The sequence below is a fragment of the Callionymus lyra genome, chromosome 4 (genome assembly GCF_982586985.1).
Source record: "Callionymus lyra chromosome 4, fCalLyr1.hap1.1, whole genome shotgun sequence".
NCBI classification, from domain to species: Eukaryota; Metazoa; Chordata; class Actinopteri; order Syngnathiformes; family Callionymidae; genus Callionymus; species Callionymus lyra.
Genome location: NC_141821.1, coordinates 14,797,231 through 14,813,137, shown reverse-complemented (window position 1 = coordinate 14,813,137; position 15,907 = coordinate 14,797,231). Strand labels below are relative to the sequence as shown.

Here is a 15,907-nt window from a genome sequence, read left to right as displayed (position 1 = left end):
CATAGAAATACACTGTGGGTACACTTTTAGTTAACCTGTATGGAAAGCGAAGTCATTACATATCCTTTAGATCACATGTTAAAAACACACACTAGTTAACTAGTTTAGTGGTTTGCCAAAACTCATAAACTAGTTAAACCTGAATTAAGATCTCTAGTGAACTAGTCATTGTGTTTTACGTTACTAGTTTACTAGTGAACTAGTTACTGCATTACTGTTTGACTAGTAATCAAATTGGATAAAAAATATTTAACTAGTGAGTATACTTGACTTCACTAGTCACATGTGATATCAAGGAATAAATCCTCCCTCAGCTTTTCTGTAAACCTGTGTGGACTTGGTACAGTATGTTCTCACTGTGATTGCATGGTATCGAACTTCGGTTCTTTTGTGAACATAGACCGAAATGCTTCAGTAGTAACCATGCTGAGTCATGCTTCATTTTTCAAATCTATGTGTGATCTAAACTTGTGTGTTAGCATTTTTCTGAAGAAAAATGTATGAGAGACAAAGTAAGTAAAAATTAGATTAATTTGTTGCTTGTTAGTTAGTGTTATTTTGCACAGGACATTTTTTATTTATTTCTCAACAGCTCAAAATCAAAATTAAATGAATCTTAAAAATTAAACTTAATATTTGTACTATGTATGATGTCATGTTACCTTTGTTAGTTTTGATCTAAGAAAATTGGTATCGAAAAAATAGGTTTGGTTCAGGTACTGGTATCAAAGTAAAGGTAATAGTGTATTTGTATGGAAAAACTTCAATGGATACGCCGCCTTACACAGTAAGGGTGTGGCAAGAATCTGGCGATACGATACGTATCACATTTCAAGGACAAAAATATGATATATTGCGATTTCTTAGGAACAACATTATATATGTAGTATTGTCCGAGTAACTGCTTTCATTTTTTTTTAAACCAAAATATGTGCAAAGATCAGTTTAAAATCTGCTGGAATCACTGTATCCTCTCATCCCCAGAAATCCTAGGAATCTAATAGGGTTTCAATGTTCCTTTAGTTACGGAGGACGTAACGACTGCTGCTATCTTTGAGTCAGAAGTTTAATTGAATTTTTTCTTATTTTACACGGCATAGAACTGTGAACCATAAACAAACAATACTAACACTAATAGGATTTTCAGGCCATTAATGAAAACATAGATACAGTGCTGTCGAATAACAATACTGTATCATGGAAAAGAATATTGAGATATACAGTGATATTTTCTAACACAACTACTACACAGTGCAGAAGGTTAGAGGTTGATTGAGAACTCTGCATTGTCTTTAGGTGTACGCGTTTTTTTGCGTTCATCGGTTGAGACGTTCATTATGAGACGGAGTCAGTGACGAAAGGAGCATCTTCGTATTTTTGCACCATTACAACAACCTAGATACGTCAAGTCTTGACTGTACCGTTTCCTTCTGGCACAGTAGTTCATCACAAGTCTCACCAACTTGCTTCATAATATCACATTTACATCCACAAACCCTTCGCTTTGATTCTGTGCCACAACAACAACACACACACACAAATGCAGATGGTGACACTAAGCACCTCAATTCAATACGCCATTACTTCACAAGCGCTGGTTAATTGCTGGTACATTTGCAGAATCTGACCCTTTTGAAGTCAATCACCAGGCTTGAAAAGCTCTCTTTGTGCTGGTATTTGAAAATCTCACAATGTAAGTGCCATAAACACGCTTATGAGCCAGCATGCAAGAGACAACACTAAGAGGCTCTGAGAAAGCTGGTGTCTCTCTTCTCCACTAACCCGTGACTCAAATGTGAAAAGAGACAGACGGCTGCTGACGACACTGGTTTTTCACAAACATATTGGTGCGTGTGTGGATGCGGCACGATGACGGGGCGATGGAGGTTGAAGTCCAAATCCTTTGTCTCACTAAAAAACCTTTAATCAGAATCTGCTATTGCGAAAAGGTCAGATTTGCATAGCCCCAATAAAAAATCCAGGGGTTCCCAGGACACCTTTCACTAGCGGTTACTGATATAGCCAACATAAAAATGGCTCCCTGCTGGTGTTTTAATGGATTCCTGATATCAAAATGGTCACTGAGGCAGCAAAAACAGGTTGCCTGGTAGGGGTAAACTATATTTAGCCTTTATGGGCAAGACATTTTCACATGAGCTGAGCTGCAATTTATTTTTCCCTTGATATTGTTTTCAATTTAAGATCTCGCTTTGATTCACTTCCGAACATACCATCTGCTCAGGTTAGGAAAAGGCCAATTAACAAGGACACTGGAAAAGAGTACTCAAAAAACAAGGTCATATTTTAGATCAGGGAAAACAGCCTGCTTTGTTTGTCCAACGACTACTTTAGTTTGCATAAAATGTTCCAAGTGTTCCACTTATAATAATTTATTTTAGCTATATTTGTTGCGATATGATTCAAACTTTTAGTGGTTAAGATGGAGCCTAATTGCTCTACAAATATAAAAACATGACAATAAATACTGATGGTTCCTGATATAATGTTTAATATGTATCTTATTATTGTTCAAAATACAATCAGCATTTGTTCCAAAACACTACACGTGTTATGATATTTACAACATTAAAGACGTACCTTGTCTCGGTTGTGTTGTGTGAGACCAGCTTGATCACACATAGCTTTGATGTAAACATGTCTAAACATATAGAACTTGTTTAGAACTGGGGTGGGCAATAACATTTCCTCAGGGGCCACATTTTATACAGTGGCGGCTGTGAGGGGGCCATCGAGTGAAAGCAAGTGTAAAATCTAGTATTGGAATAATTCTAAATATAATAAAATAATAATTTGATTGTATTTTATATAGTTATTATTATTATGATATATATATATATATGTATATATATATATATATATATATATATATATACATATATATATTTCCTTTTTTAGATCTGATGTATCTTTTTGAGCCAATAAAAATAAATACAAAGTTTTTTTCTATGTGACCTTTGCCCTCATAAATACAGTCCTATGGTCACATGTGGCCCTCAGGTCTGGATTAAACTAGGGATGGGTAATGATACTAACATGCCGTATATCAGTATCAGTATCAGTTCTGACACTCAATGCAGCAAACAAAATGAAATTAAATGCACATTTTAGTGCTTGATTTTGGGGTCATTTTCCCTGATAAGTGTTTTTGTCTACCATGCAAAATCTATCAATGATATCAAATATCAGAGGCTCTCTCATACATACTCTATTTAGCCCGAGAATATTACTGACAGAGCGAAACTCAGAGTCTGTTACGTTTGACAAACAGGGATCCCACAAACAATATTGGCAGAACAAAACACAGACAAATTAACAATTTCTAAATGAGTTCTTTCTGGACATATCCCACATTTGTCGTCCAAGAACCAATTAAAAAAATACCAGTTTAGCACCAGATTCGGATAAAACCTTCACAATACCATCTCAATGTATGACCTCTTAAAAGACAAAAACAAGATAATTTTTTTTTATCACTAAATGACATTTAATTGACTATGAAATGTGCTGCTAGGCCGGGATGTTACTGTTTCAATCATGATCATCTTTTCCTCTGACTGTAAGTTGATGGCACTGATAGAGACATGCAGCGGCCGCGAGGGGAAGCAAAGAAAGCTCTATAGGCACGCACACACATTTTTACAATTTATGAATCATGGGCCTTAACACTGAAAGGTTCTTTTATGTTTAATGTCAAATGCATCAAAGAAGAGCAGACACTTGCAAGGTTGATCTGTTTGGGGAGGCAATGAAATGAAATGCTGGGAGGAACAGAGTCGATTTTATTTATTTCATTTTTATCAGCAGGTTTTATTATTGATGTTCATTTATGTATTTAATTCAGGTTAGAACACTCAACAAACTGAAATGTAGTGCAACACTTTCATGTTACATTCATGAGCATTCAGGAGTCACGCTACATCATTCACTCAGTATTAAAATAGCCACATTTTCTAAATGAATATATTCCTGTTCTGCAACATGGATCTTTTTAAATGTTACTATATTTTTATGAGTAGAATTTTAGTTCACTCTTTGTGTTTTGGTTTAAAAACATAGAGACACTGTGGACAAAGATTGCTTGACATCTAGCCATCAAGTTAGCCGGGGGTCTAGGGCAATAGCGTCGGTTTTGTTGATTATTTTTGATTACCAATAATACCATTAATTTTATTAGCAACATGTTGCTAATACTGTGGAAGTAATAATACCTTCTTGGGTGAGAACCTGGTGAAAAATCAAACACATGGTAGTGCATGTTTCTATATCTAAAACAGCTCGAAAGCATTATATTTCTTCTATATGATGTATTTTAGATAACATGTGAATATAAATTTGGTGAGATCAACTAATGATTAATAAAATAAATTGTATAAGAGTGAGGTTCCGGAGGCTGAGGAGCATTTTAGATCATTTTAAAGACATTTCTGATAAAGAAAACTTACCAATTGTTTTTATCAATCAGGTTATAGTATCATCATTAGTTCATTGTTTTTTTCTGAGATAATCACCAAATCAAAATCAGTAATTCAAGAATGTTCAACAGCGTACGATTACACAAGACATGGATGACTATGTATTATTACAAACCAAAATCACTACACAATATTTAGCAAACCTACACTCTCTATATCAACAAGTTTAACACACAATTGCCTAAGAATTACAAAGATGTTTAGGACACGTTTTCTAACGAGTGCGTCAAAGGAGGAGGCTGCCATTTTTGTTTTCTCTTATGATTGTCTTGTGTTTTTTTTTTACTTCTGAGCTTTCCTGAATGTCAACGGAACCAACCGACATCGACGAATGGAATCCCTGAAAATACATCTATTTTAAAAATGTGTTAAACTTAATTAAAAAGACAACATCATGATGTAAAAAAATATTTTCAGAAAAAAAGTAATAATAAAGAAAATGTAAGAGTTATTTCCTATTATCTTTGAATCTCGAAATTAAGGTTTCACTACAGAAGCGATCGTGTTTGTAAATAAAACAAATTTGAAAAATAATATCAACTTATGAGATTGAAATAAACTAACCAACCATTATTATTACCTCCTTGAGACCATAGACATTTAAACACTTGCAACCTGGAGTTAAATTGTAATCTGTGTTGACGCCTCATTCTTTCAGGTTTGACCTTCTTTATATAAAAAAAATGTATCAGCACTTAAAGGCTGGACTGGTGTTATGAACTGGTTAAATGATTTATGATTTATCTCAACGTACAACAATAGCTGCAAAAAGCCTAAATTTAAGAAACTAAAATTCAACTTTAGTGAGAATAAGGAAGTAAACTGCGTTCATGTTGTTCTCAATAAACTGAAAAGAAAAAATGCAATTCGGGGAACTGTAGAATGTCAAAGAAGGGTGGCATTAAAAATCAAATATATATATATTTCAGTTCTTTTTCATAAATACTGCAACAGCTCAATCACCACCTGTCTGAGTCGTGAGAGTCAAACTGTCAGAGGCCAGTGAGAGTCTTACTGCAGGGGACAGAGAGATAATGGCAGATTCATGTAGCAGAGTTCAGTGAATGCCAGCTTATTGCTGCAGAAAAGGTCAGTGGGCTATAAGAAGAATAAAAAAAAGCGTTTATGAGGGAGAGTGGTGAGTGAGTGGGTTTGTTTGTTTGCCGTCTTCCTCTGTCTATGACCCTCAACCTGAGATATCTATGCTCATATAATAGCCACGCCTTGAGCTGCCGACGGTCTGACTCACTTCTCTCACGGCGCGCCGGTGTCCGTTACCGTCAGCTTTTATGGCAGCAGAGCTAAAACTTACTGTGGCAACGCAAAATCAATTACCGCGGGGAGGAAATTCTCCGATAACGCGGACTAATGATAATTGCTCTGAATCTGCACTGATCATCCTCGCGATACAAACAACTGTCGGCATTGCAGCAGCTATTGGCAGACACTCCGGCTGAAATATCAACAGTGATCGCTGCGATGCATCCTTGGGTAAATACAGGTCAGTTGGTGGAAACTAGCAGGAGAGGTCCTGTATCTGTGGTGTTTTCTTGTGATGATCAGGGGCAGTAAGAAGATGAAATCAACATTTGAACCTGCTTCTCTTTAGATTCCAATATGTTTGACACCACAGTAGAAATAAACACCATCTTTTTGTTCATTCAGTCCTGGTCAATATGGGGTACTTTATCAACTTAACCATGATGACGGTCGCAACAGAGTCTGGTTCTGCTCAAGGTTTCTGCCTTCTTAAAGGAAGTCTCTCCTCGTCACTGTAAGTAAGTAAATAAGTAATATTTATTTATATAGCGCTTTTCCAGACCAGGGTCACAAAGCGCTTTAACAATCAAAACAATACTCAAAAAAGTATATACTTTAAAGATCAAGATAATACTGAGAACAACACAGGAGTTCCAGAAAATCAAGGAAAAGCCTGAACAAATAGAAACGTCTTAAGATGTTTCTTAAAGGAGTCAGTAGATCAATCAAGCACAAAGAGAGAAGAAGATCGTTCCAAAGCTTAGGAGCAACAGCCTGAAAAGATTTCTCTCCTCTGGTTCTGAACCGTGTGCGTGGAACCATCAGTAGATTCTGATCCACAGACCTCAGAGCCCGAGCTGTGATTCACTCATTGTCGAGTCGATGGTATCAGACTTTCTTTTCTCCAATATAGTCTTACCTTCTAATTGTAAAGTGTCTTTAGATTACCTTTTTTTTAAATATATGAAACTTTAAATAAAATTGAATTGAATTGATCAAAGCAAGACACAAACTCAGGAGGATTTGTGCACATGACAAGTCATTTGACTGTGGCTTTTAAAAAATGGGGAAGAGAATAAGGAGACCAACCTATTCACCATTTACAGTTATTAAATAAAAATGTTGATGTATGTTTATAATGTTCTTCTAAAAAACTGTGCCCAAATATTTCTCAGAGTGCTGGTTAACAAATATCGCTGTGTAGAAGTTGCACACTGAAAAAGGTTCAAGCTTACTTGTGCATTCGATTTTGGTGAAGAACCTGAAGATTCCAAACTACAAATCAAATAATGAGATGTTACAACATGTTATCTACACAATTAAACCTTTATTAGTCTCTTAGTAATTGTTGTAGCAAGCAATCTTTGGCAAATGCAAACCATTCCAAGGAGAGACCAAAATCAGTTTGGTACATAATTATGAAATCATTCATGAATAATATTATTAAGGATGATAAATAATATTCCTTATAAAACTCTAATCACATTAATGGTTCTTCAATATTCACCAATGGGGAAACAAGAAAGACAAAAAAATCTAAGATAACAAGATCATATTGCTTTTGTTTATAAAAAGGACCCCTGATTATAGTTTAAAAAGATTTTCATTTTCAGGTCAGTTTTTGAAATGACAAAAAAAAACAAATATCCTCTTGAAAATGCTTACTTTCCTTGACCAAAAACAAAAAGAAACCCTCAAGCACAGTTTATTTTTTTTGCGGGGGTAACTTGGTGGGTCTCCAGATTTCAAAATGAAATTCAAATTTTGTACCAGGATCTACTTCATATCATGTTGTGGCTAACCAATATTGCTAGCATGTCACGGTTGTCCGTTTTGAATAGACCCAGATGTTCTTGTGGTCCAAAATAACAGCATCTTACAATTTATTTTCAATCTGCTTATGTTTTCAAATGCATTTTTTAGGATCTGTCAATCACATTTTTTAGGATAGGATACATAGTAACCCAGTGATCATTTATCGTTGTCAAATTTTTAAATTTAGAGTAAAGGACTATACACCTTTTATTGGTTGTTTAAATCAACAGGTTCATCAAATAAAATATGTTCATTTCATTCTATTCTTAATTAATTGTTTTGTAAAAGTTGATGGTGAAAATAGGCCCATGTTGTATAAGGACCCCCAGCGTGTTCTTGAAGAAATATGTGCAGTAATATTTTCCTCATGATTGAAAGGGGGGAGTACAGAAAATGAAAATATTTCCTTGAGACAGATGGCCTCAGTTAATCCCAGATTCCACAATGTCCACACCAGACCCAACATGTTAATCTGAATCAATAAGAGATCGTTGGGCAGCTGTTTGAAGGAGAAAAGCAGTTTGACCCTCATTCAAGAATGACCTCCGATACATACATCGTTTCCTCACCATCAGCGTCTAACTTTGGAGTCGGCCGGTGACAAGAGTCAGCGTCTTTTTAAAAGTGCCTGAGAGATGTCGGGCTGAATAATGTGTCCTATGAATAAAACACATTAGCTACAAAACATGCTGAATTATTCACATTTCAGAGTCCCCATCCTGCCCCACGGAGAAGATATTAGTTCTTCACTTGGTGTGCGTCTGACTCCCACACGTTTCTTCCTGGTCTCTTGATCATTCGCTCACTGTCTTTGTCATCTGTGTTTTGTTAATCCCGCTCCGTTGCTCCGTCTCTCATCCGAACTGACTTTGCGCTGATGGCAACTGTCTATTTTTATTCCTTAAAGTAACAACTTTTCCTGGAACATGGTGCTATTTATCTAAAGAGCTCTTGAAGCTGTTGAGGAGAGAATTTGTTCAGAGAGAATCTTTGATGATTTGGTAGCACGCGACAGCCCAAAATGGATTCATCATTTAGCGTTCAGAGGCGACCAGCTGCGAGCTTCAAAGCGAAAAGGACCCGCAATAAGAAGGGGGGTGGTCTTCTAATTAAACACTTGACCTAATATGCATCTTTGCTTCTGCCAGGATTTTGTGATTTCCGTGATTGCTGTACAATTTGCAAAGTCAAGAGAGGAGAATTTTGAAAGCGTTCGTTCTTGTTTAGTGCTGTGTTTCTAACTAGAGCCCTTCCCAAATGTCACTCTCGCTGAAAAGCGATGTTCAATCACTTAATCTGAAATATAACCAGATACAAGCAGATGCCCTGGACTAGGATTTACATGGAAATGGTTCATTCGTCTATTTTCTTTCACCCGGGTCTTAAGAAAGAGGCTTAAGTGAGACGTCACCATGACCTGGATCTGCCCGACATGACAGGAAGGTCATAACCATCTTGACTGGGCTCTACTTTGAGTGTCTCACGGACACACAAGCTTCCCACTAAAGAGTCCAGAGACATTGTGGTAAAACATGAATTCCAGCTGCTTTTATTCTTCACCACAAAGCTCATGACAAAGAAGAAACGATAAGAATGTAGGTCAACTGGTGACTCAAGAACATTGACCTTGATTACAAGACAGGTGATGCAAACTAATTGCTGCTAAAAGTCAGATTAAGATGAGACTTTTTAAATGCTTGTAAATATATTTGTCGGATCAAAGGATAGCAAAATGTTCCATCTGATGAACGCCTGAATTAAATCCGTTTTAAATCAAACAAGAACATTTGCACCTGTGTTTCTAAAACGAAACAATAATTAATTTTTCCGACACTAAATGAATCTAGCAAGAAAACACATCTTCACCAAGATTTGACACGAACGTAGCATCCAGAATTCCAGACCAAAAAATCTATGCGGATTTTGTTGCGTCATTTCGGTCGAAAAATACAGATGTTGACATGTATATTGTAGACACATTTGTTGACACGCATACAAGGAACATCAGGCAAATGTAAGCAAAAACAATGTTTGCACTTGCTTTAACGTTTTATGTTATCGCAATGTCAGCTCATCATATTTTTCAGATATATTTCAATGTAACATTTTCTAATTACTTTTTTTTTTTTTAACTCCTTAAAGGGCAACTTATGTGTTGGTTTAAGTGTGTCTTAAATAGATCTTGGAATCTATTGTACTCATCAGTGTCTGTACAAAACTCTCTTTTCACTGAAATATTTACATTAGAAAATGTGCTTAAGCCCCAACGGCTGAAAACAATGTTTTTCTAGTGATTAAATCTTGTTTACCATAACCACGCCCACTCTGCTGTGATTAGTCAAGCATCAAGGTCTGTCACAGCACGTCATTAGTCCCGGAAGTCTTCACCCTCAAGGGACTCCAAGGAGTGAAGCCATTATTACGTCATAACATTAGTTGCCCTTTAACCCTTGTGTTATATCAGGGTCAAGGTGACCTGATGGCCCAGAAACAAATCTAATTGTTTTATCCCTTGTGTTTGGGTCAAGATGAACAACCTCCACCACTGCATAAATATTTCTTAAGCCAAGGAGGTCGTTCGCACTATTCTTGCTTTTATGAAACTTGCAGTGCCTTCCATCGTCTGCTGTGTATTGGAAATCTAATTTCCCAAGGAGATCTCCGGAGGGAATAATAAAGTCCATCTTATCTTATCAATTTAAACTAATGCACACACGCACACAATGTATAATGTCTGTCACGATGGAAAATGTCCCAAGTGCAATAATAATTGTAAAAACATAAAATTACGGACTATTTTTTGTAAACAGAAGCCAGAGAAATGACTTGGACAATGTTTGCACCATTTCAAAAGTACCATTTTGATATCAGTGTCAGAAAAAAGCTTACCAGGAGAAATGACTGGGATGTGAACTCGGCTTTACAAAGAGGTCATGACACCACTTACACTAGAGGAGACATTACATAAATATTTTTGATTGCTGCTAGTATAATGGAACAGAGGCAACCTCGGACTAAACCCAATTATCCACTTAATCTGACTATTCACTGCATGTAAACATGGTCAGTGTGTCGCGGTTTTTTCTTCACCAGGACAGACAACACCAGCACAAACCTGTCCGTCAGCATCACACTCTCCTTATAGATATTTTGCAAAAATGTTTCATCATTCATTTCAACATTCATCCATTTCCATCACTTATCCTGATACTTGAGGGGGTTGGAGCAAATCCCGTTTTTTATGGGGGGGAAGAGACATGAATCACCGTGGACAGGTTCCCAGTCTGTCACCGAGCTCATAAGGACGAGTGACACTCACGCTCACCTGCAGGCATTAACAAATCCCCAATTCATCTATATTTATTCCTGCAGACTGTTGGAGGAGGCCAGGTTCAAAATGGACACCATTTAAACTCCTCAAGAGTGATATTAAGATGTCACGATATCAAAACTCAGAATATTTTTTTTTAGAAGTAAGTCGCCACATTTGTACCATAAAGGTTGCATTAAAAACAGGTAATATACTGTTTTCCAATGTGAAAAAGATATATATGATGTCTCCAAATGTTGAACCTATTGCATATGAAAGTTCAAGCAGATATACTTTAGTTTATTATATACATGAAACTTGTATGATTTGGGAACTTATTGGAACAAAAAAACATTCATCTTTAAATGAATGAACAAAAAGCATTTGTTCTTATGGATCTTTTTTAAATTCCCCAAACAATTAAAGCTTTTATGAAACATGTATTGAAAAATCATATGCTATATACTTTCCTTTATTATCAAATACTTGATTTGACTTGTTTCATACTTAATTATTTTAACTATGTATAAAAATAACATGAAAAGTTCCACTTTCAGGAATAAATCATAGTTTGAGACAAAACACATAAAACATATAGACGAATTACAGAAAAGTATTTTACTTCAGTTTTTCTTTTTTTCTTTTCATATGGGATTACGGAATGAAAAACAGCCAGTTAAGATTAAAAAAATACTGAATTAGCAAGTGAAAGAAGACACTGTAAATACAAATTGCTTTCTCTTCAAGCTTTTGGATTTTTTTGCTGCCCTAATTCAGTTTTCCTGCAAGCTATTTTTAGTCCACCTGGGCACTCTTTCACCCACAGATTGTTTGAATTTTAAGGTTACTCATCACACTCAAGGAGCCAGAAACACAGACACACAATGATGCAGTCGAATATTTTTTTTGCCTTTTCAAAGCTGGACCACAAAAGAAACAATATTTTTATGTGACTCTGATGTTGGGATGAAGGGAAGATTTGTGCATGTTGTTACTGTCAGCGAGGAGTAAACAAGTTAAAAACACATTATTACTGTCAAGTGCTCAGCAGAGTTTTGTGTCATTTATTCAGCGATTAACTGATTCATAAAGATGTGCTTACCAGGGCGCAGTACGTCTCGGGAGGGTCTCCACAGGTGATGTTGGGGGGGTCCAGGGTAACTTTCAGGAACTGCGTCATGTCGGCCGCCTCTGGTTGGCAGGCCATGTAGTCCCAGGTAAGGCCTTCGTCCGAGTACACCTGCGACTTGCACACGTCATAGTGGCCCCATGCGGCGGGGTAATGCTGCATGGCTGCTTGGCAAAAACTTGTCCAGAGGGCTTGCAGAACCAATGCCAAACAAAACCGCATGACTGCTCCCTTCTTCACCTTCTTCCCAAAGGTGTCTTCTTTTTGAAGCTCTTGAACAACAATCCCCTTTTCTGCCCTCTGCTAGCACTCACTCAGCCAGAGTAAGGAGGCATGTCAAACTTCTCTCAGGCGCAGCACTGGCTGGATTACAAGGGATGCCTTGTTAGAGGTTACTGGAACGGTCTTCCTCGGCGTGGTGAAGTTACCGGCCCATTGACGAATTAAAAGGGTGCTTGGGTGGGAGGAGGCAGGTGGATGTAACACAGGATACAGGAGGAGGTGAGAAGGAGACAGACCTCAGACACGTCGGTAAGAAGATGAGTGGCAGGTCTCCTCAGCTGGCTAGGCTGTCAATCATGATCCTCGTCCTGTGTGGCAATCCGATGCTGCGGAGAAATGAGAAACAGAATAAGGCGGCTGAATATAGCGGCCATAAGGGAATAGGCATTGACAGCAAGAGAACATTAGTCGGCGCCGTCGCAGGGATGGAAAGTCTTAACGTGATGGGAAAGTTAGAAATAGGTTTGTGTCATTGTCTGTCAAACACGGGCAATCTTATCTAACATTGCTGCCATCGATGGATCATTAATATGGGTATTATCAGTTTATTACAGCCTGTTGAGTTATATTCATGGAATATATGAACGAGTTAAGTGCAATTAATGAGTCAATTTTAATTTTACTTTCAAAACATAGTCCAGTAAAAAAGCACTGACATACTGCATACCTCAGTCAAGGAGCTCATCTTACGTAACCATATAAAACACAGCTTCCAATGAAAACAGCAAATACTCATGAATACTTTTGGCTCATGGCGAAACAATTTTTTAATGACAATTTTTAAGTCTAGGATTCGAACCAATTAACTAAGCAACATTCCCGAATTCTAGTGATCTTACGCAGCAGGCCTCAGTCGAATGAACAACTCATGAACACATTTCAATCTCATGGAGATCAAGCTAGTAACCAATGTTAAAACGGTAACGGACATCAATCATCACTCCTCACACTCATGGTGGCAGTCTTGAGAGAAAGATAAGATAATCCTACAGTGGGGACATTTTTTTTGGTCTCCGTCATTTTGAGCGCCCTCATCCAACCTACTCTTCCATTGTACTCACTGGACCTGTTTGAGACATTTCTTGCTTACAGAAGGGATGATCTGAATCTCTGTCATTTTACATTCCTGGAAGTGTTTTTATCAAAAGAATGTTCAGAAGTAAAAGAAAACTGTGCAAATAGATTTCCAAATGTTTTGCATTTTTGTCAACTTTACTTCTGTCATATTCCACTGGATCACTGCTACTACAGTTGGAATTTGATAGCTAAATACATCGGGGAAAGAGGTGTGGAAAGGTGCACTGGGTTAAAAGGGGAAAAGAATAAAGCACCTTTAATGCATAAATGTAGGAATGTCAATGGAAGGATGTCAGCCGGTGAGAAAGTAGCCAATTACCTGGAGGAACTCTTGGCACCGAGCTCCTTGTTCCCATTAGGAGACATAATATTACTGTGTTGAGGGGGAAAAACTACACACTGAAAACTGTGTGTGTGTGTAAAAGGGGTTTACCTGCAACCTCTGGTTAAAGAGAGGTTCAAGTCAGGGATAATGAGACAACAAGGGCCCGGATAACTAGTGTTATATATGGCAAAAGTGGGGCCATTATAACTTCAGCACCTTGGACAGCACCACTCCTCATTACTTCCTGCCAGGCAGAGAGAGCGTGTGGATGTGCATTACAAAGGTTCTGGGGATTATTTTAGACCAGGTCGCTTCCAGACACCATTGATTACTGTCTGCCGACATCAGAGGGACCTCTAGCTGGAAATCTCAACATGACGTACAAAAACATTTATACAACACTTCACAGGTGAGAGGGAGAGAAGCGCACTTAAGACAAGTGTTAGAAAATATATGTACATAATTCATTTTAGATTACAAATTATAACATATTTTTTACATCTGTAACCTTGCAGAAGAATTAAACTGCCACTTATTGTTTGACTCCAGTGTTTGAATCTTGACATTTATTTGTTTATTTTATCTATTTCGGACGTCTTTTTTAAAGAGATTCATGGTTTAAATTACAGAAAAAGTTTAATGCAGAGCAAAACCTACTTAGGAGAGTGCAAACTTACAATCATTTGCTGACATTTTCTTTAATAGCTATTTTTTTTTAAGCATTTGAAAAAATCCTCAATGGTAATAAGCTCAATCAGACAGCAGGTGGAAGTAGCGTTCACTTACTTACGAACCACAATCTTAGTCTGTGATGGTTTAATGGAGCAGATTTCTAAAAATACACATACATCACATACAATTTAAAAAACTATTTACAGTGACACAACAAATAAATCCCCAAATGTTGTAAAACGATTTTTTTTTTTCTTGGCAAAGGTAAATTGATATTTCTTTTTTTTTTGGTTAGCTTAAAACTGTATTGGAATGATTTTGGCCACATATTAATCCAGCGTGGATTTCAATTTGACACGTATTTTTTAGTGAAACGTAAAGCGTGGTCAAATGCTCTCCAAAGCACTAGTATAAATAATTAATAGTGTAAAGTATATTAATGATCCACACCAAAAAAAAGGACAACTTTCAAGCCACATTCCTCTGAAGCTGTAGGCGCCATGCCTGAATAAAATATCTGAGCTCGCGCTGATCTGTGGGTTACCTCTAAACTAACAGTCTAGACAACAGACGACGCACGGTTCTGCTCTGCGAGAGCGTTCCTCCTTTTTTTTTTTTTTTTTGTTCTTGAATCTGAAACACATGAATCTTTCACAAGGCCTTGGCACTCTCTAGACAGGGTTTCCTCGGGTGATGAGGTAAGCCCACCCGACCAAATAGCCAGGCCCGCACCGTTCACACGTCTCTGGGGCAAGAAACCTGCTCTTGGGATCCACTTCTGTTACATCCCAGCTGGTCCACTCGAGCATGACCAAGTGTTTCGGTAAATCACAGGGGGATTTGTACACGCACGTCCCATGAGCGGCATGTTCATGCCGGTGGGTGCGTCACAGGAGGGACATCACGCATGCAGGACGAAGACACCATAACTCGTCCAATCATAACATGTGGATAAAAATGATGACAGCCATATTTATTCAATAAAATATCTACACACAGTGAAGCGCTCGAAGCACTCACCGGCTCCACTTAAATTATGAAAGATTATCTCAGGCCAGAATAAGGTGGAATGATTAAACAGTTGGAGCTGATATCAGGGTTATTTTCCCCTCTTTCATTTTTAATTTCATGCATTTTATACACTTTCAAGGGCAATTTCAGCCTGTGTCCCGCGTCTCCACACTTTCCTTTTTTTTTTCCCCTTTACCTGCTTCATATTCTCCACCACTCTTTTAGTGGGAGAAAAAAGAGCCAGTGAACAGCAAGAAGACAGAAGAGGAGACAGTCAAAAACAGATGAAAGATGGATAAAGATAGAGTCTGGTTAAAAACAGCCTCCTGCCTGCTCTTGGTTCTTCACTTGCCAGAATTCTTGTTACCAGAATCACTGTCATCTGTTAACAACCTGCCAATACTGCCGCCCTCCTCATGAATAAGTATAGTGTTTGGAGCATGGCCCCGCAAACGTGACAGCCTCGGGAAGCGAGCACGCGACTATAATACATCCCCCAGGGCTTGCTTGTATGTCGGCCCATCACTAAATAT

The 15,907-nt window shown here is 37.6% G+C and overlaps 1 protein-coding gene across 3 annotated transcripts in view; it reads right to left on the bottom strand.

Annotated features, from left to right (window-relative positions):
• ntng1a (netrin g1a) overlaps positions 1–15,907 on the bottom strand; it is a 106,145-nt gene that overhangs the window by 85,782 nt on the left and 4,456 nt on the right. For all 3 annotated transcript variants that reach the window (XM_087788878.1, XM_087788879.1, XM_087788880.1), the window contains exon 2: positions 11,981–12,615. In XM_087788878.1, coding sequence (XP_087645004.1) covers positions 11,981–12,229 — 249 coding nt within the window. In that variant the 5' untranslated portion in view covers positions 12,230–12,615. The remainder of the gene's footprint in view (positions 1–11,980; positions 12,616–15,907) is intronic.